The sequence below is a fragment of the Netta rufina genome, assembly GCF_964035555.1.
Source record: "Netta rufina genome assembly, chromosome: 1".
NCBI lineage: Eukaryota > Metazoa > Chordata > Aves > Anseriformes > Anatidae > Netta > Netta rufina.
In genome coordinates, this window is record NC_140123.1 from 12,322,072 (window position 1) to 12,349,838 (window position 27,767).

General features: G+C 43.3%; 1 protein-coding gene across 1 annotated transcript in view; it reads right to left on the bottom strand.

The window, feature by feature from the left end:
* MAML2 (mastermind like transcriptional coactivator 2) overlaps positions 1 to 27,767 on the bottom strand; it is a 205,584-nt gene that overhangs the window by 49,601 nt on the left and 128,216 nt on the right. Inside the window, exon 2 of the mRNA XM_084300598.1 lies at positions 15,333 to 16,784. Coding sequence (XP_084156724.1) covers positions 15,333 to 16,784 — 1,452 coding nt within the window. The remainder of the gene's footprint in view (positions 1 to 15,332; positions 16,785 to 27,767) is intronic.

Consider the following 27,767-nt stretch of genomic DNA (forward strand, 5'->3'; position numbering starts at 1 on the left):
TCCATCTTTTGCAAGAAAGCTTTGGAAGTGAGCAAGACTAGTACCTTGACACTATTGCTTTTGGCTTCTCTGTGAAATGCCATTCCAGCCTGGATCCGTTATAGATGGCTGAAAATCACCATTTCCCTTCCATTGCTTGTGCTCCTCAGGACATTTCTGCCACCCTGTGAAAGCAGTCATTAAATCTGGCAGCAGCAGCAGCAGGAGCACACATATGCCAGCAGAAACTGCTGGGGGTGCTCGGACTCCTGGAGCTGCCAGCTTTAAAGAGACCCCTTGGAGCAGGCGCAGCTTGCAACCACATCGCCGTGCCTGCTCTCACGGCTGAAAAGCCAACAGCAGATCCACTTCCACAGGCCCTGGGACTGCTGGGTCAAAATGGGCAGGTCAACTGGAGACCAGTCTGCTGGTACAAATAGCACTGCAGCGCAAGACAGGTCGGTTAAGGTGATCCTAAACTTGAGTGGGAAGGCATGGCTACGCTGAACTCCTGCCAAAGCATGCCCCATATGGCCTTCTTTGCATTAATAACCTTTTCTGCCATCTTCGAGCAGCATTTCTGTGGCTCTAAAACAATCTGTGTGTTACAGTGGTCAACCTCAAAGGTCATACAAAATGTTCAGAGAAGGACTATAAGGATGTATGCTGTGACTGCCCCCAATTCATCTTCCAGCTTCTACCCTTCAGTTATTTTCTGAGTGAGGTTTTGCATTTGCATCATGGTGTTTGACTGCCCTTGGCAAATATTTCTCCTTAATTTACCCAATCCTTGTTTTTGTTTACTTTGGTACTCATAATGCTGAACAGAAGACACCAACAGTGCATTCTCATTCACTACAGGATTTGCCCTGGGTTTCTCACAGAACCTCAGTAACAATGAACTGGTGCCCAAGAAGAGAGACTTAAGTCTGAATCGAGAGCAAAAAAAAACACAAAAATATTCCTGATCTTCAAGAGCATTATTTTGAAACACATCATTTAAATGTACCTTTATTTACTGTTGTTTATGCAACATAGAAATTATGAACAACATTTTGATTACCAGTTCAATAACAATAGGGTTGCCCTCTGCATCACGTCATACAGGAAAATATATTTGCTTTCTGTGTAAATGGACACACGTAATGTAGCTGAGATGCAAATTCAGAAGTCCTGTTGTGAAATCAATTTCTCCTGTGATCTACACTTGAAAGTATAGCTCCAACCTTTACAACTATTTGCCATTTTGTGAAGTGCTAAGGTCCTATTCTAGTGTACATGAGCTCATTTTGATCACACACAAGTATTGACACGTACAGCCTCACTCAGCATGGAATGTAAACCTCTGCATTTTTAAACTGGATTAAACTATATATATTTAAATATTAATGGCATGAAATTCTGACTGCTTTAATAGCTGAAACCTCTAAATCTTTTAAAGATGTTTTCTGAAAATACTCATTGACATTGATAGTGATCTTTGCCTAGCTGAATGTTCGATGGAGAAGAGCTTGGACAAAAAAAAAAAAAAAGTATAAAAACTGCAAAGTTTATGATAATTCTTAATTGAACCTCAATTTGGAGATGACAAATGAAACCATAATTATACATCTAACTAGATGACCAATTTTCAGAAATACTGAGATATTTCATCTCTCCTTGACTCAGTCCTTTTGTACCCAGGCACTTAATTAGATGCACCACATAGAAACATAGCACATTTTGGGTTGGAAGGGACCTGAAAGGTCACTTAATTCCACCCCCTGCCATGGGCAGAGACACCTCCCATCAGCCCAGGTTGCCCAAAGCCCCATCCAGCCTGGCCTTGAACACCTCCAGGGATGGGGCATCCACAGCTTCTCTGGGCAGCCTGTGCCAGGGCCTCACTACCCTCACAGTGAAGAATGTCTTCCTTATATCTAATCAAAATATTCTCTTTTCTAGTTTAAAGCCATTACTGCTTGTCTTATTCCTTACAGCCCATGCAAAGAGTCCCTCCCCTGCTTTCCTGTAGCCCCCTTTAGGTACTGGCAGGCCGCTGTAAGGTCTCCTCAGAGCCTTCCCTTCTCCAGGCTGAACAACCCCAACTCCCTCAGCCTGTCTTCACAGGAGAGGTGCTCCAACCCCTTGATCATTTTGTGGCCCTGGAGTCATTCGAATACTTCCATGTCCTTCTTGTGCAGGGCTCCAGGTGGGGTCTCAGGAGAGCAGAGCAGAGGGGGACAGTCCCCTCCCTCACCCTGCTGGCCATGCTGCTTTTGGTGCAGCCCAGGACACGATTGGCTTTCTGGGCTGCAAGCGCACATTGACATATCATGTTGAGCTTCTCATCCACCAACACCCCAGGTCCTTCTCCTCAGGGCTGCTCTCAATCCATTCTCTGCCCAGCCTGCGTTTGTGCTTGCCCCAGCCCAGGTGCAGGACCTTGCACTTGGCCTTGTTGAACCTCATGAGGTTCGCACAGGCCCACCTCTCAGGCCTGCCCAGGTCCCTTTGGATGGCATCCCTTCCCCCCTGTGTGTCAACCCCACCACACAGCTTGGTGTCATCAGCAAGCCTGCTGAGGGTGCACTCCATTTCACTGTCAATGTCACCAAAAAAGATGTTAAATACTGCCAGTCCCAGCACCTGAGGAACACCACTCATTGCTGATCTCCACTTGGACATTGAGCCGTTGACCGCAACTCTTTGAGTGCAACCATCCAGCCAATTCCTTACCCACTGAGCGGTCCATCCATCAGATCCATGTCTCTGCAATTTAGAGACAAGGATATGGGGGACAGTGTCAAATGCATTGTACAAGTCCAGTAGATAAACTCAGTTTCTCTTCTCCTATCAACCAGTGCTGTAACCCCATCGTAGAAGACCACCAGATTTCTCAGGTGTGATCTTCCCTTAGTGAAGCCATGTTGGCTGTCACCAGTCACCTCCTTATTTTCCATGTGCTGTGTTTTCTAATGTTTCAAAACATGTTTTCTAATTTTTCAACATTACCAGTTGCATTAGAAAAAAATGTTCATCTCACTTTCTCCATTTCCAACCTTTACAGAACAGTCAATAGTTACTCACTTAACAGAAGCTTTATGGCTGAATTACTGTGTAGAAAACAATTTGCATATATTACATAATTTCATTACTTCTGCTATCACTACTGTCTCAGTGTTCCTGCTGATATTTATGTGTGAATTTAATTTGGTTTAGTTTTTGCTTGTAGCATTTGTGTGGCTAAAATAACACAAAATCTGGGCATTCTGCATAATTTCTATTCGCTAGCATTTATAGAATAATTCCAGCTCCTGCATTGTTTTGTTGCTGCAAGAAGACCAGAGATGTAAGAAGAATTTGGGAGAAACACAAGAAAGGCTACCCATGGGGATTTCTGAGTATTCCAAGTATTCACCATGCAAAATGCAAGAGACCAAGGTGGAGGCACCTTGAAAATGGTGCTTGAGAAGACGCAGGACAGCACCCATTTGCTTGTTTCTTGCCCTGAAAGTAGCATACTACTCTGTTGTTCACATCCATAAGCTCAAATGCAAATATCAAGGTAAAGTTATCTAATTAGTAGCCTCACAGTTGCCTCTGGGTTTTGTATGTTGTTTTTGTCAGGCTTGGTTTTCTGCTGTGGTCTCCTCTGTTTGAAAGACTATAATGAAGGTGATTAAAATGATTCATTAACATTGTGCCCCTTTGAGCAAACAGTCCAAATATTTTTGTATTCCTTGGTATTAAGTGCAATGATCTTCACACAAATGTCCAAAGGTCTTTTAGACTTTTTAATTTTTTCCACAGCTTGACTTTAATTAATGATTCATGTGCAGATTCATATACAATTAGTGTACTAGCAGTCTAGCCTTCGATTTGCTTTGGACTCTTTGGGAGGAAGAGAGGAAAAATATTCTCGGAGCTCATAACAACAGCAGACCATATATTTAAATGAATGTTACAATTAAATGTCCGTAAATCTATCTGGTGTGTGTAGCCATGTCAGTCACTCAGCTTTGCTTAGTAGCTGCCCACACAGCTCCCCACTTGGTTCCTTCAAGGAAAGGCCCACATGAGGCCACAGGTAGAAAACTGGACTGCATCTGTGCTGTGAAAGAGGAGAAAGGGATCCTGTTTTTAAACTGAGTGCCTTTCTAGCACATTTTTTCTAAATTTTATCTTTAAGGCAGTTAGTTTTTTGGCCACCCGCACTCTCCTTGGAAAAGGCAAACAATTTCTCCATTTGCTGGGAATGCACTTCTGATTTCCAGCCTAAATTTACTTATGGCCAGTTTCAAAGGTGGTTACTAGGTGCATCGGTTGGAAAACTTGTCAGAATAAAAACAGGGGTGGAAATGTTAAAGCTATATGTTTTTTGGACTGACATTCTCTAGATCTGCATAAATAATTTGGCTATGGACACCTAAGTCCTACTGTATAGCTTTAAAAAGCTCCGGTTTAATGGGGAGATGAATGATTCTATCTCCACAAACCACAGACCAAATTTCATTAGTATTTTCAGGTGGTGAGCCCAATGCTCTAGAAAGCATTTCAGACAGGATTAGAAATCTGAAGAGGCTTTTTTAAAAAAAATAAAAATAAAAAATAGCATGTATATGGCTATGGAAAACCCTTCTGAAGAACCGCTTCAGTGCTTCCTGGGGCCCCAGCTCCATCTGGCTTGGGCCCAGAGAGAAGTGCTGCTTCTGAAAAAGGCTGCCCTTGATAATACTTTGAATATGAAACAAGATTTTGGTAACACAGCTGTACTTAGCCCATGAAGTAGATTTCATGTTTACCAAAGAGGCCTGTAATTTGTGGATTGAGAGTTATTTTCTTCTTTTAAAAATAAAACTCAGCAGTGAAAACCCTACATGAAGAAGGGAAGACGCCAAAATCAAGGCCTGTGGCATGTTTGGGTCTCCTGCATCTGATTGTGACAGATACTTCTGTTTTCTTGCTGTGTTCAGCAAGAAAAGAAACATAAAGAAACATAGCTGTGAAATGTTTCTCCATGGTGTTTCAGCTCCCAGAGTCAGGTGCAGGAGAGGAACCAGGACTGAGAAGGGACAGTCACTGGGACAGAAGTACAAAAAGAGGGCTGTGGGGTTAGAAGTAATGATAAAGATGAGAGGGAGACAGGAAAGGAGGACTCTGCATGCGTATTGCACTGTACAAAGGACAAAACTGGAGAGGAATTTGGGTTCCAAGTACCTTTATCAAAGACAAAAAAGTCAATGTGTATACTATTGGTAGGAACATGTCTGTGAAACAAAGGGGCTGGTCATACAAACAGCTTGTTCTATGGAAAGAAAAGAAAGCCGAGAAACTCAGGGAAAGTACAACAGCTATGACTGGAAATGAGACACCCAGATTGTTTTGAATTTGCTCAGTCTGAGTTGTGGTTCAATCAATGTAGCAGATAAACAGTTAATGCAGCCATCAAAGAACAAATGCAACAATCAAAAACCAACAGGAAAAGGCCATCACTTGCCATAACGTGAGCAAAACTGCTGCACTGAACCTCCTCCCTGCTGGCAAGTGGTAACACCAGATAAAAGCAAGGGGAAAAAAAAAGAAATATTTTGCAAAAATCCTCCCTGCTCCAAACATGTTTCTTCCTGTTGGAACTTTTTGAAGTCCGATTATTATTGTTTAGTCAGGTTTGTTCACAGGAAAAATGAGAATGATGGAGCTGAAGAAAGACTCAACTTCCAACCTATGAATGTTCTTAAGATCAGCTTTAAAGCTTGTGGATCTGATAAGTAACAAGGCCAATAGACTGATATAGGGAGAAAACGCTGGAGAAAGAGACAGAGGCCGGCTCACGCACATCTTACTTGGCATGCTGTGGAAAGGGTTAAAAGTGGTCAGTTCATCACTCTGCTGTGTGGTGCCTTGGAAGTTTTCACAACACCAGATGTGTGAAAAAAAAAAGAAGAAAGAAAGAAAAGCGAAGGCTTGTAGACATCCTGGTGCCCTGGAAGCAGTTAAATTAACACCCAGCAGGGACAAATTTGCAGCTTTGGGAACAAGCTTAAAGTTAGTCTGTTTTCATTCCTGGAGCAAATTTGCAAGTGTATGACAGTGAAGTATAGCCTGGGAAGGAGCAGACAGCTTTGGATTAAGGATGGATAGCCAGAACTCACTCCCACCCTCCCTCTTCCCACTCTGTTTTGCACTTAGGCTGTGAAGTTCTCAATATTTCTGCTAATCCCTATGGTTTCCCATGTCTTTTACCAGTTCTAGGAGGAAAAGAAGCCATTCTTCTTCTTCTTTTTCTTTTTTTTCCTTCGCTATAGCTGAAACCAGAAAAAGCTGGAGTCACCCCAGCAAAGCCTGCTTGAACTGGGATTGCAGCTTACAGTTATTTGGAGAAATCTAGTTCTGCAATGGATAAAGCTGGATGCTCTTCTAACCAGAACCAAAGCACTAAATCCTTTAGTCATTCATCATGCACTTGGAGCCAGGCTGTGGCCCAGCTTGCAACCACTACAAATTAGAGAAAGGTCTGGAAAAAGGCGAGACTGTGCGAGTACATCTAACCCAACTTCACAGAATGCAGAGAGCCCTCAGAGTCTCTCTTCCTCTTACAGGTTGCAGAACAAACTGGCTCCTCCATAGAAATAGGCTTTTTTTTTCAAACTTTGGTCATTGCAAGTGCTGGAAGTCTGTCACAGGGAACCTTTCCTCCAAGATGGACTATCCAGCTTCTTATGAAGGCCCAAGAGGATCATCCAACCTGCATTTTTCTTCCTCGTGCAGCTTTTGCAAGACAGGAAGAAAACAACACGTTGGTGGTTCACTGGCTACACTTCCAGCTGGGGGTTGGGTTGTACAAGAGCTGTAGGGTTCCATGAAGGACAAACCAGAGAACAGATGTGGACAAATATGCTGGTTCTTCTGTATCTCTGATTGACAGAGACTTGCAGTATGAATAGCATGGGCTGAAATATGCAGTGAATCCTTTCAACTGGCGATTAGAAGGGCTCTGAGTGAAGCATTTCTGGAAAGCTGCATTTCTTGCCCTGTGCTGACGACTTCTTGCAGACACTTTGGGAACTAATAGACAACAAACCCCTTTTTCTGCCACAGGATACAGAAATAGGTATTTCTTTAAGTGTTACCAGTCTTCCGCATTGCTCCTGTGCGAGCTTGTTCCCTGTACATCAACAGTTCCCATCCTGCCCGATTTCCTCCCATGCTATTTCCTACCCTTGAGTCCCCTGCCCACCTCTGCACCCAGACTCACTCCTGGCTTCCTCCTCCTGAGCCCCAAAAGGGGCTTTTGTAGCAGCCCCAGCCCAGCTCATGGGAGCAACAGGTAGCCTCCAGCTGGACCTAGGACTGCCAGCTCCAGGGGCTTGGGCCAGCCTGTGGGTTCAGGCTGAGCACCCACCACTGACTCGATCTCCTCCCACCCTGCCCGGCCAAACTGCCCCTTGCTTACAGCCCCAGGCAATGTCACATTGCAGGGCTTCCACCGTGAGTTCAGTCTGAGCATTTCTTCCAGCAGCACGGCTGGACTCAGGGAAGTGAGAGTCTTCTGCAACGAGTTTGTGCCTCACGGATGTGTCCAGCTTAAGTACTCTGAACTGCACCTTCCTCACTGGCTACACAGGAAGGTTAGGGGATTAACATTAAATAGAGAGAAGTGATATGAAGGAGAGGGATAAATACCCTTTTTACCTGTTTTCTGCATTTTCTACTGACTCTCAGTATGCTGTAGACTTCAAATCATTCCTCACCTCTTCCCACAAAGTCAGAAAATCATTAAACTCACATGTTTCCACAGCTATGTCAAGACTAAGTAGTACTATTAAAAGACTCTATGAAAGCCATTTGGCTTTTCAGAGGAACCAAGTGTTGGCAGCACTCAGCCTCCTTCTGAATTCCAGCTGGGGCTTGACATAACAGAGGCTCGTCAGAGGGGATGGAGAAATGAGGACTCTGAAGAGATGACAGACACTCAACATGGTTGGCCTGTTCAACATGCAAAGGGTGATGTGAGGCTACCCTCAAGGCCCCATTCGTTTCTCATGCATGTGAGGAAAGCAGAACCTTGGGAATAGCCAGAATATGTCCACAGATGGCTCACAGGTCCTTTGGAGAGTTAGCAAGCTGCTGGGTTCACCTCAATGGGCTGTCTGCCATCAATCCACAGGTGGAACGGGGAAAAGAAGCATCAAACACTGTCCTCCAGCGGACTCCTCTGGGGGACTGTGCAGGCTGTGCAGGCTGAGAGTTGGGGATGCTGGGTCAGTAAGGAAGGATCTCAGAGCAGGAGGCAAGGGGCAGGGGGCAGGCAGGTCAAGATGAGCAGTGGTGGGGTCAGAGATAGTCCTAGGACACAGCAACAGTGTCTCTGAGACTGACTTTTGCTCTGGTTCAACATCAGACTCAGTGAATTGCTGTGTGATGGTAAATGTGTTACTTACGTCCCTATCTCACAGCTCGTGGGTGGCTTGTAATGGCTTTGGGTGAGATCTTCCTTCTCTCTTTCCCTAAATATATAATAATATCTAAAACGTAGAGTAACATTTCCTTCCTCTCATGCTTTGTCTGGCTTGCTTTTTTAGATTATAAATTCTTCAGGGCAAAAGCTGTCTCTTACATTGTATGTGTACATTATCGGAAACAGGCATGCTGCAAATGAAGCAGGCAGATGGTTCTGGATTAGTTCTGTTGGAGCATCTGGCCAATTTTCTGGATCTGTATTACATGCAAATGGGAAAGTTACCCATGAAAACTTGTATTAAAAGAGCATTACTAGGTCTGTTGCTGTCTTAATGACAGTCATCAGTGGCCTGGGGCAGGTCTCCACCATAAAAGCACCAGCAGTAAAAGTGGCTGAATGAAGAAACAAATATTTGCCACTAGAATATTGCTTCATTTTGAACCCCTAGAGAGGCAAATTACTGGGACTTGTTCTTGAAGACTTCAGGGAATTAAAATAATAGAAAGACTCTAGGGAGAGAAATAAGAGCTAGGCCTTGTTAATTTTTTTTTGGTCATTCCTTGACTTCTTGAGGTATTCATAAATTGCCTACAAATGAGCAAAAACTTACAGGAACGGGTTTTTCACCATGCCAGCTCCCGATGGCTGTGGAATTATATTGTTTTTCCAGGCTGCCTTTCCAAAATCCCTACAGGAAGTTGACTCAGGGCTTGACTCCAGCCTCGGATGCACAGCACGGCAATGGCAGAAATCTTCACTTCAACCAGGTAACGAGCCCTCACGGATATCTCAGCTTCACTGATAAGATCACAGGTCAGCACAGACTAACTTGCCTCGTAGTAGAGAGACAGACCTGAAACATCCTTGATTCTTTGCCTCCCATTGCATCACCACAGCTCCTTACCCCAATCTTGCCTCGTTACCCCTCCTTTCCAGCTAATCCCATAAACACAAACTCATGTCCTGTTCTTGGTGTCGATTCCCTACTTTACCCCACTATGCCAGGCAAACTCTGCCACCGACTCTGTGGATCTTCCCTCCTGCCCTTTCCTCCTTGCAGCCCCTACATCTTCTCTCAGGTACACACCAGGCACCTTGGGTGTCCCTCTGCTTCCCCACGTCTTCCCATGTCTTCAAGGTGGCAGTGGAGTAAAATCAGAGGACTGAAGCACATAGCACTCTTGCTGAACCTTGTTTTTCCCCACAGCCAGGACAAATGACTAGCCCATGAAGTACCTCTGGATCACTGCAGACCTCAAACAAACATCTGCAGACATGCAGGTGGGTAGAAGCTGATACCCTTCAAATTTCTTCTGTAAAACTCATCTTTTTTCCCTTTGAGACAGGTGCCATTTTTAAACCATTTATATTGTTCTTACAGAATGATATTTTGTCCTATCAGTGGACCTTCCAGGCAATTTCACAAAGCTAATAAACAATAAGACTTCAAGTGTGCCGACATTAGCACAGAACACATCCAGGCAAGCGTGATGATGTTTTGTGTTGGTATCTTCATGGAGGTACCTTCCAAAAGCAGCCCAAATGAGACTACAGGGACTATCTCAGCTATGTCCCAAATCCATGAACCCAGAAGCATTTGACCTAAGAGGCTAATATTCTACCATTCTAGTAGTGAAAATACTTTATGAAAAGAGTTCAAGAAAGCTTATGAAGCTGGCAATGTCACCGAGCCTCTGAATTATGATGTCCTCAGGGACTGACCATCCACAGTGTGATCGTCTATATATTTGATTTAGTAAACAGGGTGAATGATATAAGGCACCAACAAGACACCAAGACAACTGTCCACTACGGCAATACAGAAACCTTTGACATTTTCTTTCTGGTTTTGTGTTCATAAATCAGTTATGACCATTCAGTTGACGGTAATTATGGGGACGTCCTCAAGTTTTTGTTCAGAATATTTAATTCAGAAGCCCTTGCACGAAGGAATGCAACCAAAATGGAGCTATCAAGAAAAGCTCTCATCCAAACACTATTTTTATAGTGAGCACTGCAAGAAAGGTCACATTGTTATTTCCTTACACTATGGAACGGTTTCTATTATTGCAGATTCCAAAGGCTTGGAAATCGTTGTTATTTATGATCTCAGTCACATTTAAGTCCTGGTTTGTACCAATTACCACAAGCCACTCAAGTTTTTCTCTCTTCATTTAACAAATATTTGCAAAATAATTCATTCACACTTGAAAACAGAGAGATTGCCTCACCGAAATGTGCTCCTCTCTTCTTCTTTAGTGGTAAACACAAAGGTCTAGGAAAATATTGTTTTGATATGAATCATCCAAAGAAGCCACATTTTCTTTGAGAGATTTCAGAGGCTAAACTAGAGGTGTAAGTAATTGCTCAGCAGTGAACGATAACAGGAGTTTTTCTAGCTGCATTTTCAAAGAAACCATGAGATCTTTTGCTCTTGGTGCTTCTTCCTTGCATAGCACTCTGACAATCTGACAGTTTAACATACATTTCTTATTAAATCTGTATGGTGCCCATGCTTTAAAGAAGGCCACATCCTGCTGCTTACTATGCTGCTGTAAGTCCAATTATGCTCTCCCAAAATAAATTAAATTACCTTGGGTGCAGAGCTGCCAGGTTAGTTAAACTACCATCACGATCCCTTGGAGACATTTAGGAGCAATGCATATATATCAGTTAAGCATTGATTTTCTGAGCTACATCGTGGCCCCTCTCCAGCCAGATGCACCCATGTCACGTCCCTAGGGCATGGAGCACCTGGAAGGACATCGGCCACATGCTGCAAAATACAAAATCCTGCTGTAGGAGGGCATCAGCCAAGAGGCACATATGGGTCACTCATGCTTGGGGCAGGTAACAGAGAAGGGATTGTTCGATATTCAGTAGGAAGGGAGAATGGTTGGATTTAAAAGGAGCCTGTTAAGATCTGGTGAAGAAAATGATCTAAGGTAGACCCCAGTTAGGGAAAGTAATGGCAAAAATGCCCCCAAACTGCAAGTAATCACACTGCATTTCTGGGTCTTGGGGAAAAAAAAAAAAAAAAAGAGAGAGAGAGAAAAGGGAAGGAAGAGAGATGATCCCATCCTCAAAGACATTATAAAGGAGTGAGGACTAACAAGGCCCTGAGCTCTCCACAGGGAAACACTTGTAACTACATGAACAACACTGGCGTTTCCAGAGCCTTAAAACAAGGACCTCTGGTTGTTCGTGTACAGCAGGAGCTGAAACTCTCGTGATCCCTTCTGTCCTCCTTGCCTCCAAAGCTGACATTAAATAGGGCTCTTGTGGTCCAAGGGCACATGCCCACAAGTACCACATGGAGCAGCCTTGCTGCATTAGGGTTCCTCTTCTCACGAGCTCAGCCTTCTTTTCTCCCCACCCTTAGCGAATGAATTTGAATAAAAATATTGGAAATAAACTCATCTTGAAACCTCTGAGTTTAATTTGGCTTTAGTATGAAAACAGAAGGGAATGAATAATATTTATAATATTTTATTTAGCAGATATTGGCTTCTTTTTTCTTTCCTTTTTTTTTTTTTTTAACTTCTTGATAGAAGACTGATGGAACTTATTGAATGAGTCATACGGGTGACCAAAAACTTTAAAAATATGTGCAGAATTTCTCAGACTACTTAAAAACACCAAGCTGTTTGTTCAAAAACCTTATGCCTTACTCCAGAAGCATCTTTCATTTCTCCATTTCTTCACAGAGAGAAAGTTAGATTTCAAACTTCTCCCAGTTACAGATTTCCAGTTACAGTTACAGATTTCCCCCAGGTTCTGGATAAGTATTGCAAACCCAATTTAACCAGTGCAGAAAATGAAGTTTCTAATTATTCCCTAAACAAAGAGAGTGTTGAATTTGTACAAGTTTTTTCTTGACTGTGCATATGTTGCATCCTGATAGACAATGGAAAGGTGAACCTTTCCTACAACAATGGAGAGGAAAACTGAGAAGCAAACCAAACTTTCATTCAATTCAACCTTCTTCCAGGAAACCAAGATGATTTCCATCATTTTTATGACTTTTCCCTAGAGGCAAAAGACATCTAATTAGCAAATCGCACTACAAGTTTGCTCCAATTTGACACAAAGTGAACGTGACAGGCAGAGAAATTATAACTCCTGCATTTCTAGTTAGCAAGCCGGGGCTGATAAAGTGAAGTTCAAATGCTTTGGGGGGATCTTAAAGCTTGGGGAAAAAATCCAGAGAGTGAGTTGGTTCAGCTAAAAATGTGAGTTTATAGCATCCCATTCAGTGTTATCTAATGGCAATGTCACAGCAGCTATTTATGAGTGTGCACTCACATTTCCAGCTACAAAGCATTTCAGCCAGTTGAGATGGTCCTTATTGTTCACATTTATAATGAATTTAGGATCTAAGGAGGAGTTGAACAATATCTAGCAGAATCACACCTTGATTCCTCATGAAAAATAGAGCATGAGTAAAATATATATTAATCATGAAGTTAATTAGTAATGCTGGTAATTAATCATGCATCACTGTTAATGATCTTTAGAAATCCTCAGAGGTGGAAGATGATTCTCCAGGACAGAAGACCATGCAGCCTAAATGAGGTGATGTCCCCAGTGCTTAGATCAACAGGAATTGACCCATGAGCTCGTTTTGACCTTCATGATCTCTACTGGAATATAATGCTGGGGTCTCTCCTCCAACTCCAATTTAATATTCGGGATGAACCTATGTGGACAAGCAGCCCTGACCCAGGGGTTGATGAGCTCTTGCATCTGTGCAGGCAGGCCTAAAGTTGTTCATAGAAGTAAACATTGCCAGCTGAGCAATTGTGTTCAAAATGATCCTAAATCCTGTAATTTTATGGACTGAGTTTATGCAGTTGTCAGTATCATTCTTGCAGCTACAGAATACTGAGAGAGACCCACCTGATTTTCTGAATTTCGGCAGGAAAAGATCTTAAGGAAAGATCTTTTCTAATCCAGTTATTTCTCTAGAGCACAGAAGCAACAGCTGCAAAAGCCCTGCAATCTGTGCCTACAAAAGTACACTTTTCAGCTATGCCACAGGTCAGATAAGCACATCCTGCAGACAAAACTGTGTGCTGGGTGATGTGAGACTTTGGAAAGCTTCTTGCAGAAGTCTGTGATGATAGGCGAAACTCCTTCCTTGTAATATCTGAAGCTTGGCACTTAGCAAAATTAATTTAGGGAAAGCTTCCTAAACCAAAAGGTCCTGTGGCTTTGCAGGTGATAGATCCCACTACACTCATGATACATTTTGAAACCACTGCTATGACCACATTGCCTGTAACCATCTTGTTGGCTTGCCTCCCTCAGCAGCAGCACAAGAGGGCAGAGAACAGGGAGCTAACATTGCCCTGAGCAGCGTTACACTCAATGTTTTTATTCCTTTCCAGAATGTGACCTTGCATGTTTGTTTTTTTTTACAGAAAAACAGGAGTGTTTGCAGGAGTCCTGCCTGTCTCCCCTGTGCTGACAGATTGCTGGAAGCTTCATCATGGCTGAATGAAGGAACTGCTAAAATTCTTCTGCCTGCCAGTCTATTAAGAGAACGGGGAAATGTGCCTGAGAAGTGAGCACACAGTGGCCCAAGGAGCAGAGCAACAGCCAGCAGAGTTCTCCTGTAAAACAGCAAAGCTGTGGTTGCTGTTAATCCTCCAGCATCATCAAACAAAGCAACACCTCCTCACCCAGTCTGCCTAAATGTTTCACCTGGAGCCTCTTGCCAAGGGATCCTCTGTTGGAAAAAGTCATGGTTAGGTGGCCAGGGAGTTCAAAAGATGTAAAAGGAGAAAGATTTCCATGCATACAGCTCTATTTGCTTTATCTCAAAAGCTCATACTGTTTGCCCAAACAGGTTGGCCAAGATATGCCATTTATGACCGATTCTTTCACGGTGCTGCTCCTCAGTGACTTTATGGAAAATTTAGGGTTTCATTTTCTCAGTAGTTTCTTATAGTTCTTTCTCATATCAAAGGAATTCATGAACAATCTCTACATCTGTATTACCCTCAAATGCTATGAACCCACCAAAACTCCTCAGAATGGTTTAAACATCCCGATATCAAATATATGCTTTGCCTGTTTTGCATGTGGTTTCCAGTTTCGGGGGTACAGTAAGGTTACATATTTGAACTTCAATTGACAGGTCTGAAACATGGGATTTTGGTGCAAGATGACTTGGCACAGCATAACTGAGCTATAATCATTGATCATGTCAGAGCAATGTCTCATGATAACACAGTGGGAGCTGGCCACGCAGTATATAATTGTAGATGTATCTGTGCAAGCCTTCACCTTCATATCTAAGCATGTATTTTATGCAGAGACTATTCCCAGAAGTGTGATGAGTGTTTATAAAGCTCACAGATAAGTCTTAGTTTTTCTTTGCCAAACAGATAACAAATGTGCAAACAGTATTTTTGTCATGTCAGTCAAACGATATCTAAAAACAGAATTTCCTAACCCTGCCTCCCTGAGGAAATCGATGACATAAAAATTAACATTGTAAAATGCATTCTCTAAGATAACATAGGAATTCATTACAATTGTGCCATTCAAAAGAACCAAAAATTTTGTAAGGTAGGAAACTCAGACAGGAGTCCAAAATAAGCTTACATCTGCCCTGCTATCACACCTTTCTGACAAGTATCTACATAATATATAGCAGTGACATATTCCCTCTTGCTTTAAGAAAAAAAATATAAGTTCTGAGCATGTCTTTCTTGAAATTCTTACAAATGTGCATCTGTGATACACCTGAATAGGCACTAAACAAGCCATCAGCAGCTCTGCTGAAGTATGTCCTGAGGTCATTACACACCAGTACACATCTCCTGGAGGAATGAGGAATGGATGGAAAATCCTTTTTACCACTCAGACCAGAGTGTAACAAAGAAGGAAGAATCTGCCTTACCTGTCTATGCTGCTGAGAGACCGGATACTGCAAACCTGAGATTTGCTGGCTTTGCTGAATTTTCTGAAGCATCATTTTTTGCTGCATTGCTAGGGGTACATTGGGTGGCCTTTGAAGAGACTGGTTTGGGAGAGGCTGAGCAGGTTGCGGCTGTGGCTGTTGTTGCTGCTGTGGCTGTTGCACTGGGGCTGAGCTCTGTGACTGCTGCGTGTAGTGCAGAAGGGCAGGCTTGCTTTGGGAACCCAAAACTGAAGGCATCTGCTGGTTTGTTTGCTCTGAGTTAAAGTGAAACAAAGGCTTTGTGTTGCCATGATGCTGCTCTAGTGGTGGCTGAGCACTGTTGATAAAGTTTCTGTTGAGGTCCTGAGGCTTCTGTTGCATGATTATGTCCATGGGATTGCTCTGGGGAGTGGTTGGCTTATAAACATAGTTATTCATCCCCTTTGACTGGTTCCCATTCACGGGCACCCCAAGCATCGCTGAGCTTTGTGGGCTGAACTGCTGCTGGCGAAAAGAAGGACTGGGGATTTTCTCTTGCACAAAGGGCCCGGGGGAAGGACCAGACGGAGACAAGGTGGACCAGTTGGCTGTCTGGTTCTGCTGCTGCTGTTGCTGCTGAATCAAGGCATGCTGCTGACGGTTGGCTGCGATCTGCTTGAGTTGCTGTGCGTGAGAAACCTCCTGCCAGTTAGGCAATGGCCGACTGGACGCAGAAGAGACCTGCGACACCTGCGTTTGGTTCTGAGGCACCGAGGGGATGGGTGAGGAGGTGGACATGGCAGCGGTGGCCATAGTGAAGGCTGGACCTGTAGAAGAAGGCCTCATCTGTGGGGAACCCACAGAAGCCTGGTTCATGCCTGGTGCATATTCGCTCTTAATTACCATCTTATCCATCTGCAGAGATCTCACAGGGCCCCTCTGGCTTTGCTGCCCAAGGTCAATGTTGAACGGTTCATCTTGCTTTATTGTGGCATTTATCATATTCTCTAGCTCAAGATCACTCATCGGTGGCACTGATATGTTAGTCAGTTCATTAAATAGTTCCTGAAGCTCTGGATCCATCATTTGTTCTCCTGAGTCTTCCCCATATCTGTTGGGGAACATGTTCTCATGGGACATCTGGCCATCTAAGTGTTTGCTGCAGGACATTGTTTCTCCCGGTTCTTTCTTTACCTCTTTCAAAGTCATATTAAACATGCCATTCCCACTAGCATGTGCATTGTTTGCTAGGTTACTGGTCTTTCTTTGTGATCCTTGCCCCACAGGCATAGTTCCAGGCATTGACTGGCTTTGGCAATTGTTAGCATGATGGCCACCTTGTCCCATTGGGATATTATCGCCCACTCTTAACCTCTTAATGTCAAGGAACGAGTTGTCCGAAACACCATTTGGCCTCTTGTTGTTGACAGGTGACAGATTTACCACCAACTTTCTCTTCAAGGAGCCTTGGAGCTGAAAGAAGCAGAGACAAAAAATAATAATCGTTAGATGACAACTGAAGAAAAAAGCTATAGTCTATCTGGTGCTTATGGAAGGATCTCGCAAGTCAACAGGCAAGTAAGCACTGCACAGCACAGAAAACTATTCTGGGCAGCAAAGGTCAGTGAAAACAGTCGATGAAATCGTGCAGAACGGTAGGGAAATGTGTGAGTGAGACATCTCCCTGTCACCGCCATCCCCGTCTTTATAGCCACCAGCAGTTTTTGGGCATCACTGCCTCCTGTTGACCACAAGTCCCACCTTTCCTGTGGGTGTGAGTGGAGGGAGGTGGCCAGAGCTGTAGCTGGCAAAGCCTAGGGCATATCCATCCCAGATTTGCTCCTGTCTATCTATGCCAGACAGATCTGATGTATTTTCAGACAGCAGAGACTAATGCAGCCACGAAATCTGCCCGCATGTCTACCCAATGCTGCAGGATTCCACTGTAATGATTTTGGTTCACGATCCAAAAGATCATGTTTGGACTGCAGAGTCCAAAGGTCCTAGGAGACATTTTAATGGCACAAGTGAGATCTAGGCATCCTGATCTCACGTAGGTTTATAATGACCGGAGATTGGTGTAGTTAAAGATGTTGGATGTTAACTTGTTCAAAACTTGAAGTGAAGCCACTGGAACCATGTCAATTTATGTCAGCCAAAGGGCTGGTCCATGATATACTGCTGGATTATTTTCCAGATTTGTATATTAATACATTAAGCCCTAATTGTTTATGTTCTGAGCCATCTGCTATAAAACACAGAGTGCACGCAACACCGCTCCAACAACGACAACTCTACTTCCTTTTCCTTGAATATTTACAGCAATACTTTCATCTGCTCACAAACCCTGTGGGTCTGCTGAAAGAAATCTTTTCCCACCCTGTGCACACAAAACAAAGGTGTAGTCCCACCAGCTGAAAAATTTGGACCAATATATGTATATACCCTGAAATAGTGTTATTTCAGATTTCAGAAAGACAGTTCATAAAAGAATAGAAACACTTTTTTTTTTTTTAACAAACACACCTGTCAAAGCTTCAGGTCTCTACATTAAAGGCGTGCACCAAGCACCAGCCACAGCAACCACAGGCGTACGCAGACCTAGCTCAGCCCACGTGCACGCTGCGGCTGCTTCAGCTGCACAGAGGTCTGTGAGCAATGTCAGGAAACTCCACAGGGAAATTCGGCTCATCTCGTGCCTGGGCAGAAGTGCACCGACCGAGGAGACGGCAGGACAATGTCATCTGACAAGTAACCGTGTGTACCACTGGGAAAACCAGGCCCATTACAAAGTGCGATGTCTTGGGAAACCACGACGGGCAGATGAGACGCTGAGATCTCTAGTTTTGCAGTTACGTGAGGAAGGATGATTTATGAGATCTTAAAATCACATTATTTGGACCCTGCTGTTTCAGGTACAGAAGCCCACGGGTATGTAATTTCCCTCAGCTTCAGACTTAGCCACTGGTAAGAATGCTTCCCACATAACTCCACGTGTGAACACTTTTATTCTAGAGTGAATGCCAGGGAGTCAATTGGGAAGAGCTCAGCTCACAGACATTTATCATGGCCCCATCTATCCTCCCAATGCATCAGCAGGGCACCGAGTTTACCCCTTAAAGCTAAGCCTCGTAATTCCTCTCTCTGACACTGAAAATCTCTCCTCATATCTGAAGTCAAGTTTCCAGCATAGCTTTCGAATCACAGCTTCATGTTTCTGTTTTATAAGGACAGATATGTTGGTGCCTACCTGTGCAAGCCCAAGACCTTTTGCCTACAAGAGTAACTAATTGTTATTAGCTGTCATTGGGGAGGGATTTTTAGGTGGCAAAGTACAGGGACTGCCTTTGTTTAGCATCTTCCTCCTGACACATGACTCACTGTACTTTCCTCTGCGAAAAAAACAGTAAGGTGCACTTCCTTTTACCATCATCTTTGCTGTCAGTGTGCTTATTAGAAATCATTCTCGTGCCCCCAAATTCATCTTCCTGGGAAATGGGGAAGTCCCATGTTCATCAGAATACATGACTTGGCAGCATGTTTTGCTTTCGGATGTGCTGCTGACAAAAAGGCTGAACAGATAATGAATAATATATCCTCTGCATGTATGTGCTTTATGTGGTAAATACGTCTTTCTGAGTTAATTTTACTTTTGCGTGTCATTTTGGAGCTCTTTAAAATGTCCTCACATTTTCAGAGCGCCTGCACCAGGCTTTCTGATGCAGTTAAAGTTGCACGGCGCTGTGCATAATGGCTGTTTTATTTCTGCATATGAATTAACCACTTGCAGATATGGGCGAGGTATGGAGTGGTTTGCCCAGTGACCTGCACAAGTCAGTGGCAAAGCAAAGGAGAGCACCGTGATCTCCAGATATGTCCTTTCACTCAGCCCTCCCTTGCCATGGGCTGGAGCACTCAAGGGTTTCATTACATGTGGTCTCCTGAAATGCCCACAAAAAGAGATTTCTAAAGAAGAAATGACAAGTGCTGACATTACATCTCTGCAAACCATCCAAACAATGCTGATAACACCTTGGTCAATGCGTGCATTAGGGGCGCGGAGGGTTAGGGCACAAAGCTGTGAGCAGCCCTCAGGGACAAAGCCCCCTCCCTCTCCATCCCTGCCATGAGATGTTACCAATTCCATGTCAGGGTGGTTTGCTGGGACCAGACTGTGTTTGTTCCAGCGAGACAAGCAGTGTCCATCACAAGCCTCTCTGTCTTGCTATTTCATCCAAACAGTGTCTTTTATGTGGCACCGATGCTCAAGCACTATGCTTCTTTTGTCTTCTGAAGGGACATGATTCGATCACTCAAACCTTTGCCGTTTTCTAGCAATTGCATTTTTCAGCTTCTGATCACTTTTTCATCAACCAGAGCCCTTTTTCCCCAAGCAAAACACACACTCTTCAGAAGGGGGGAAAAAGAGCTTGCCAGATTTCAAGCTCCATCTCTTCCAATTTGCAAACCAGGATTGATTTGGGTCAGTAAATGTAACATAGAAGTTCCTAGGCACATAACAGAGGCACATTCCTCAGATCAAACAGGCTCCCGATTACACATCTCAAACCACTCAAACCGTGTAATACTGAAAGGCTCTGTGATGGGAAATGTGTGACATGACAGTAACTGGGAGAGGAAGAAGCTCTCCATGTACGGCTCCATCCCACAATAGGCGGGCAGGACTTTATGAACCATCAAAGAGTACATGGCATTTCCTGGCAGCCCGTATTGTTGTAAGACCTTTTGCTAAGCAGGCTCTGGTGAGTCAGCACGCAGCCACGCAGTGCTGGGTGCATCGATTTTCTGAAGTTACAGCTGCATGGGATCTGCATGAAGTTAAATGCATGAGAACACGCAAGATATCACAAACAAAATTCTCAGCAACATTATCAGGCCAGGGCAAAACTCTAGAGATGACGCAGTCTAAACAGCACCGTATGACACCACCTCCTGTGCAGAGGGACAATTAATTCCTCCTTAAAACTTAGTTTGAGTCTTTAAAGGGATTTAGGAGAGACAGCTTCTTCTCCAGTGCTCCCTGACACACAGCCAAACCAGCAGGAGTTCCACTGAGCTAATAATTAGGGCTCATCAAAAATCTGGTAACAAATCATTATCTTTCTGGGAAACACCCAAAACAACCAACCAAGAAACTTTTTCTTCACCTTTCTTTTGGTTGAAATTTGTTACTTTTTATAAAAAGCTTTTTATAGCTTTTTAAAACTTTTTTTTTTTTTTTTTTTTTCCCAGAGATTGGAAACAAAAACCTCTTTGGTGCAAAAACACAATTTTACAATGAGAAATTTTAGGGATTTTTTCCTCCAACTATCCATATTTATCTGTATTTTTATAAGCACACCTTTGCTCCACTTCTGACATTACCCATGTACATTCACTTACATTGCTTTCAAGTGGCCAAGAATGGCCAAGAAAATAATTTGTCTGTGACAGCAGGAAATGCTAAGGACTATCTGATTTCAGTTTCAATGAAAGTCTTTTTTTGTGTGTGCTCCACTCAGCTTCTTCTGTTGAATTTATTTTCTTTATTTTTATTTATTTTTTTTATCTTTTAATAACGCATAGGACAACAGCACTTGAGAAAGTCCTAAGTTAACCATCCAGCAGCACAGGGTTTCACAGCTCTTAGGACAAGTAAAACACAGCTTATCCCTCCAGCTTTCTGGAGCATCTCCACGGCACCTGGAGATCTCCAAAGGAATTAATTTCCCAGTGCAACCCATCCTTGGGTGTTAGTAACATCTCTAGCTGTCATCTCAAAACATCTACAGCCAGACCCCGGCGACTGGACCAAAACACCAATGCACTGCACGCAAACTACAGAGCAGATAACACAATACCTCGTGTTTTAAGTCTCCACTCTCCCTTACTAGCATCTATGGTGGAACGATGGGAAGGGAAACAAAGTGACTGACACACTTTGTAAAGCAGGCAGTGAGGCAGTGTTAGTAGTTTGTGCGGAGTAATACTTCTCATGTTAGAAAAGCAGCTTTGGGTTTTGTGCTTTTACCATGGAACAGTCAAATCCACTTTAAAAGGTCCCTTTTGGACTTCCTAGACGTCCTCACAATATGTGCTGACTGTATCTATAGCTGCATTGTAAACAAAATCCTTCAAGTATCTGGGGAGGGGAAGGGGTAAAGGAATTACATGAAAAATACAAAAAATATTCAAACAACGAAAGTTTCCAAAAGAGAGAGAAAAAAAAAAAAAAAGAAAAAAAGAAAAAGAAACAGGAATTGATTCCAAAGGAGAAAAACATGCTGAATGCTACTTCTCATTTATGCTGTGAAAGCAGCTTTGCATCCCAGGCCTGCAGCAAGGCCTGGACTCCAGCCACTGCCCCAGGCCTCAGAGGCCTCCTGGGCCATCACAGGTCCTACCGCCAGGGTCACACATGCACCCTCACAGCCCCTTCCTGACTACTGTCACATTTTTTAGGATCAGGCAGAATGGTTCCCATTACTGCTGTTTCTACACAGCTTCTGGTATCCTCTGACAAGCTTCGGCCATTCCCACTCCTCCCCATGTCCAGGGCAGTGCCACAGAGCAGCAGGTTTGCTCTGATGTCCCTCCTGAAGAACTCCTGAAGACCTCCTAAAGAGGTCTTCTTCTGAGGGTCTCTCCCCAGCCCCCTTCTCTGCACTTTTTTTTTTTTTTTTTTTTTTTTTTTCTGCAGAGAAAGCAAAGGCAAGGATATTTATTTTTAATCTTTCGTCCCCATTTGCAACTTCTACCTGACATGGCTGGAAACGCAAGCATGACAGTTGTCTTCAACAAGATTTTATCATTCCATGTTCAGAAAGTCTGCTCTGCTGCCTGATGCTGGTCTTGGAAACCTTTCCAAGTGACAGAACTGCAGCCCTGGGCAGGCGGTGCCATGAGGAGCAGTGCGATAGCCACCGAGTCCCCCAAAAAGCAGCACAGCATCACAGCGGGGTCAAAGCCCTGCCATGTTTGCCCCAGCCTGGTTGGCACAGGCTCAGCTCTACGTGCTTCCTCTTCTTTGTCATCCTCCATGCTGCCCCCTTGGAGCGCATCCGCAGGAAGGAGACAACCAGTTTTGCTGAGCTGTGAGGAGGAGGAGGAGGTGCCTTCAGCCTCACACTGCTGGTGAGCGACTCTGCTCAAGCCACCACAGCTCCATTCCACCCTGTTCCTCTCCCATTTTGCTAATCCACTCCTAAAACCACTTCGATCACAAGGTGCAAGGCTTGCTGCCATTAGGTTTTCACTCTGTAGGCCCTGAACCTTCCCACCACCGTATTTCTGATCATAAGCTCTGGGATGGAGCACTGATACAGTGCCTTGTGCACAGGCATCCCACCTCTGGGTGATCCCTAGGCATAAGCAACACTGTCAATAATGGTGATGGAGAGGTAGTACAAGTTTTTCTCCCTGTTCACTATAATAAGTGCCACTAAATCTGACTTTATAGCAACAAATAAGTAAGTTCCTTGGCTGACAAGTATCCACTTAATTCTCATTAGCTGGGGAACAAGGCTGGAATAGTAATCAGTATGTTAGAAATGCCACAGTTTACCTTCACTTATGGAAAAATCACATATCTTGCCAACTGAACATACCAACCTAAAAATGCATCCATATTATTCACAGTGTACTGCTTAGAAATATAGCGTCAGGGCTTTGGTCCAAGTTGTTGAAGCACAATAATTATATTTTTATGCAGATTCTACATTTGATGGATTATAAAATATCATGTCTAGCCACAGTCTTTTAGAAGAATAGGAACACAGAGAAACAATAGCAATTTAACTAGGTCAAGATTGCTAATCAGAATGGAGCACTCATTACTGTGAGCAAAACAAAAAAGGCATGAAAGATCTGTATTTCTCATCCTGAAAGCTGTGTATTTGTCTTTTGGAAAAGCCTTTTTTCTTTTTTTCTTTTTTCTTTTTTTTTTCTTTCTTTTTTTTTTCCCCCTTTCCTTTCCTTTCCTTTCCTTTCCTTTCCTTTCCTTTCCTTTCCTTTCCTTTCCTTTCCTTTCCTTTCCTTTCCTTTCCTTTCCCTTTCCCTTTCCCTTTCCCTTTCCCTTTCCCTTTCCCTTTCCCTTTCCCTTTCCCTTTCCCTTTCCCTTTCCCTTTCCCTTTCCCTTTCCCTTTCCCTTTCCCTTTCCCTTTCCCTTTCCCTTTCCCTTTCCCTTTCCCTTTCCCTTTCCCTTTCCCTTCCCACCATGAATACATTAACAATCACTTTATATGAAATCTACAGAAATTTATGTCAACATTTATTACCATGAAATGTGGAACAAAGCGTAATACAACCTGAGCTTTGGGAAATGCAACTGCTTAACTGATCCTATCCTGATGAGAAGAAAATATCAAATGCATTACAAATGTTGACAGGATGATCAGACATGTAAAAGAGGTCATCCAACACCACCCTCCACATTGTTTACCAGTTTCATAAGTCAGCTTAAAGTATTAAAAACACATACTGTCTTGCACAGGAAGCTCCTAATCCTTAAAAATGTGGTGGCTGTTTGATTTGCTTTTTAGAGACCAGTGGCATAGCAGATTTCACCTAAGGAAAGACTGCTGGGAGCAGTCTGGTCCTAGTTTTCTGCCCAGCATCCCTTCCAAACTAGCTGTGCAAAGGCTTTCTAGCTTCATTAAGATCACACAGCCATGCCCACACATGGACTTTAATTACCCAAGTACCTATCTCCTCTGCATCATTCTGTTTCAAAAGCTCAGTCAATGAAAGAAGACAGCAGCCATCAAGACAGCTTTGGAAAAATAAGGAAATATTTAGATTGTTTTGCTCGTCCTGCAAATCAGTGGGTCACACAGGGCACTCACGCTGTTTGGCCTTGAGACCTTCTGCAGGGTAAGTTACAGTTCATGGGAGATACAGTCATCAACTGGGAAAAAAAATAATCTCCTCAGCATATTACCCAGCTATGCTTCCAGCACTGAATCCACCAGCCAGGACAAGGAGGACCTGCTTGAGCGAGAAGTGCCTTCCATCACTGCTTCATCTAAGACTCCTAATAAACAACTGGTCAAAATGGCTTCTTGTTAAGAGGAAGGAGTTCTGATCCTCTGCCAGAACTTCAGAAGAGAAGTGAAATATAGGATTTTAGGACCAAATCCAGGCCAGTCATAAGAGAACATATCTAGGAAGGGTGGTGCACTCACTTTATGGCTTGGTTTGACTTGCATTAGCATCTCTCCCCTGCCTTTACCCAGCTTGCATGTTCACCCCCATTGAGAAGGACACAAAGTAACAGCAGTACCTAACAGCCATTTCCAAAACCTTCAGCTTAAACCTGCAGCGTCAGGACAGGCCAAGTGCACCCCACCAAGAGTTTGACCTATATAAACAGAATAGGCAAATATGTTAGGGGATTTTGGAGAAAAGTAACAAGATTTAAGAGCTTAGAAGATAGTCTTACGAGAACAGACAATAGAAGGGACAAATAAAAGAGAAAATTATGGAAGTTTATATAATAAGAGTCTAAAGAGTAAGTGCAGATCAAGAGGTTATTTAGCAAGATGAACAACTGTAAATTAAATGCCAATTAAAAGAAAAGCTTTTTCTTCCAAAATGGATAGAGTCTGAGGAAATATACAGCAAGATTTAAAGAGGGACTCAGTATTTGTGTGGAATATGGAAGACACTGACTTAAGAAACCCGATGACAAAATATTTAAAAGATGAGAAATCTTAAACACCAAGGTTCAAACCCTAGCCAGAGACTGGCTAGGGTTTTGGTGGGCAGGGGAGGAACAGACATAGTGGTGAAGAGTGTTATATTTGCAAGCCTACCAAGTTGATCATATATTTTCCCCCTGAAATATTTGTTACTGTTATTGGTGAGATGCTGTAGGGGTTTGGACAAGACATGTCTGTCCATGTTGCACAGTTCCTGTATTTCCAATACTTCAGAAGTCTGGAAGAAAACTGTACAGTGGAAGTCATTTGACCAGTATCTAAATATTTTCCACGAACTGTACTCTTGAATTTTAGTTTTAGCCTTAAAACACAAACAGAATGACAGGACAAGAATGAATAGTGAGAACCAGTCTGAGACAATGGGAGATCTTTACCAGGTTACAGGAGCCCCAAATGCCTTTCTCTCTTGGGCTAGCACGTGTTGCCATGTCATTGCTTTTTCATTATTTAGCCTTTCTTTGAGGAGCATCTTCATGATACTTTCTGAGAAGTCTGAAATAATCCCAGAACAAGCAAATGGCCAGAGATGGTGAAGGAAAAGGTTTGGAAACAGACAGCCATTGAGCAAGGAATACTCCAGAAGCTGGAAAAAGTCCAAGCAGACAGAGGGTCTGAGGAACAGTTAGGGGTAAGAAAAAGGTGCCTACAAGCTAAAAAACAAACCAAACCAAAAAAAACTACAACAGATCCTTCAGGTACTGGAAAGCTTACAAAATGATGCTTAAAAGGAATGTGAGAAACATAAAGAGGAGTGGAGATGAGAATTGAAAGATGTTTCAACAAATAGACAAGTCAAATGCATAGAGATGTCTCCGAATAAAGTGAAAATAAGTTTCCTGGCTTTCTTTTTCTCTCAGAGAGAACATTCTATAGCACAGAGCATCTAGCAAAAGCTTGGCTTTTGCAAAAAGATTTTAGTTGGCAAAAACAAGGGCCCTTAACCTCTGTAAAAAAGAGCAGAGCTGTGGTGTCAGAAATATATGCCAACAACCCTAACAGGACTAAGCCCAGGGGCTTTGTATGTGTAAATACCTGTGGACAATACCAGGTATTTCACAAAGAAGATGACATTGCAATAGGGTTCATGCATCTCAAGAGCTGTCGATCCTGCACCAGATGCCATCATCATATGGTTTAAAGTACAACATTGACAAGCATTCCCCTGATTCCTTGATGGGTAGGAAAATAGTGTGAAGATCAAATCTGGTTGCAGGAAAGGGATGAAAGAGGGAATGAACATGAGAGCTGTGCCTTGGCCTGTCTGGAGGAGATGTGCACAATGGCAGTGCCCTGAACAACCCTCAGATGGACTGAGGAGAAGCTCAAAGAGGCAGCACCAAGGCTGGATTTGTAAACCTTGCCAGAGATGAGGTGATGCCTTTTGCACACTGCAGCCTTTCAACTCCTTCGTCTGAGGCCAAACCCTGCTGCTGAGCACACACTGTGGTTTATGGCTCTGAGCAGCAATGCCGGTGTCTGAGACCGTCAGTGTAATCCCCTGATGCACAGGCTCGTGTCTCTGCAGCTGTCTAGTCTCCAAAGAGCCATTGTACTGCATGCTTTAATCCCAACTACAGCTTTCTTCAAGGGGATAGTTGGTGCTAGACTCATCACTAAGTTCCATAGAGTCACTGTGGGATGCTGCTGGTAGTTCTGGGCAAGCTATACATTACATCTTCTGTGGTGGTAAACCACAAAGGGACACCAAAATACTTACAGGTGTTTTTGGCTACTATAATAGTTTTCAGTGAGTGGGATGGAAGCAGATTCATAACACTTGATGCTTCCTGTATGGTTTATTCCCTGTGTGAACCAACCATTTGTTGTGTGAATTCATGCAAACAGAAACAGCACTGAAAAATGAACCTCTCCAAGATAACAGGCATTCTCAAAGTCATTTTTTCCTCCACAGCAGCCGTGGGCCTGTTTCTAGAGTAAATGATTATCCCTGGCTTTGTCATATCAGAATGAGAAAAATTCCCTGCTCAGCAGTGGCTGAGTGGAATAGCATTTCCTTCCTGACACAACACAGCCATGACAAAAGAACCCACTGGACACAGGTATCACAAACATCACTAACACCAGCATTATTTTGGCTACACAGTGAAAATGACTCAGCCAAGAATGTTAAGGATTCCTTGACTACCACAGTTTGTTGTTGCATCACTTCTGTACCCTATACCTCCAGGATGCACCAGGTGTGGGCAGAAGCACAACTGTTCAGCTGCTCTGCTGGCTTTGATAAGGAAATCCAGACACCTGGAGTAAGTCCCCAGCAAGAGTCATACAGAGGAAACCCTCTGCAGTCATATAGCTCCATAGAGGGGTGTCTTAAATTCCATCTCTAACACAGTGAAGAGTTCTTTTGCTACTTATCCATTTACCATGCTAATCACAGAAAGAAAATAAAAGTATTGTGGCAATAGCCTTAGTGGAGAGTTCCTTAGAAGGCATTTAGGATCATAAAATGACATAGATGTGAAGGGACCTCTGGATCATGCCTTCTAGGCCCTGCTGAAAGCAGAGCTACCTTCAGGACCTCGTCCAGGCGAATGTTGAGTACCCACAAGGATGAAGATGCCATAACTTCTCCAGGCCCCATTCCAGTGTTTGACAAGCTCCCATTTTTTACCTTATGTGTAGTTGGCAACATTTTGTTCACTGCTTATCATTTTTTTGTTATTCATCTCTAAGACAAATCCATATGTTATCTGGTAGCGTGTAACTGAGAAACTTT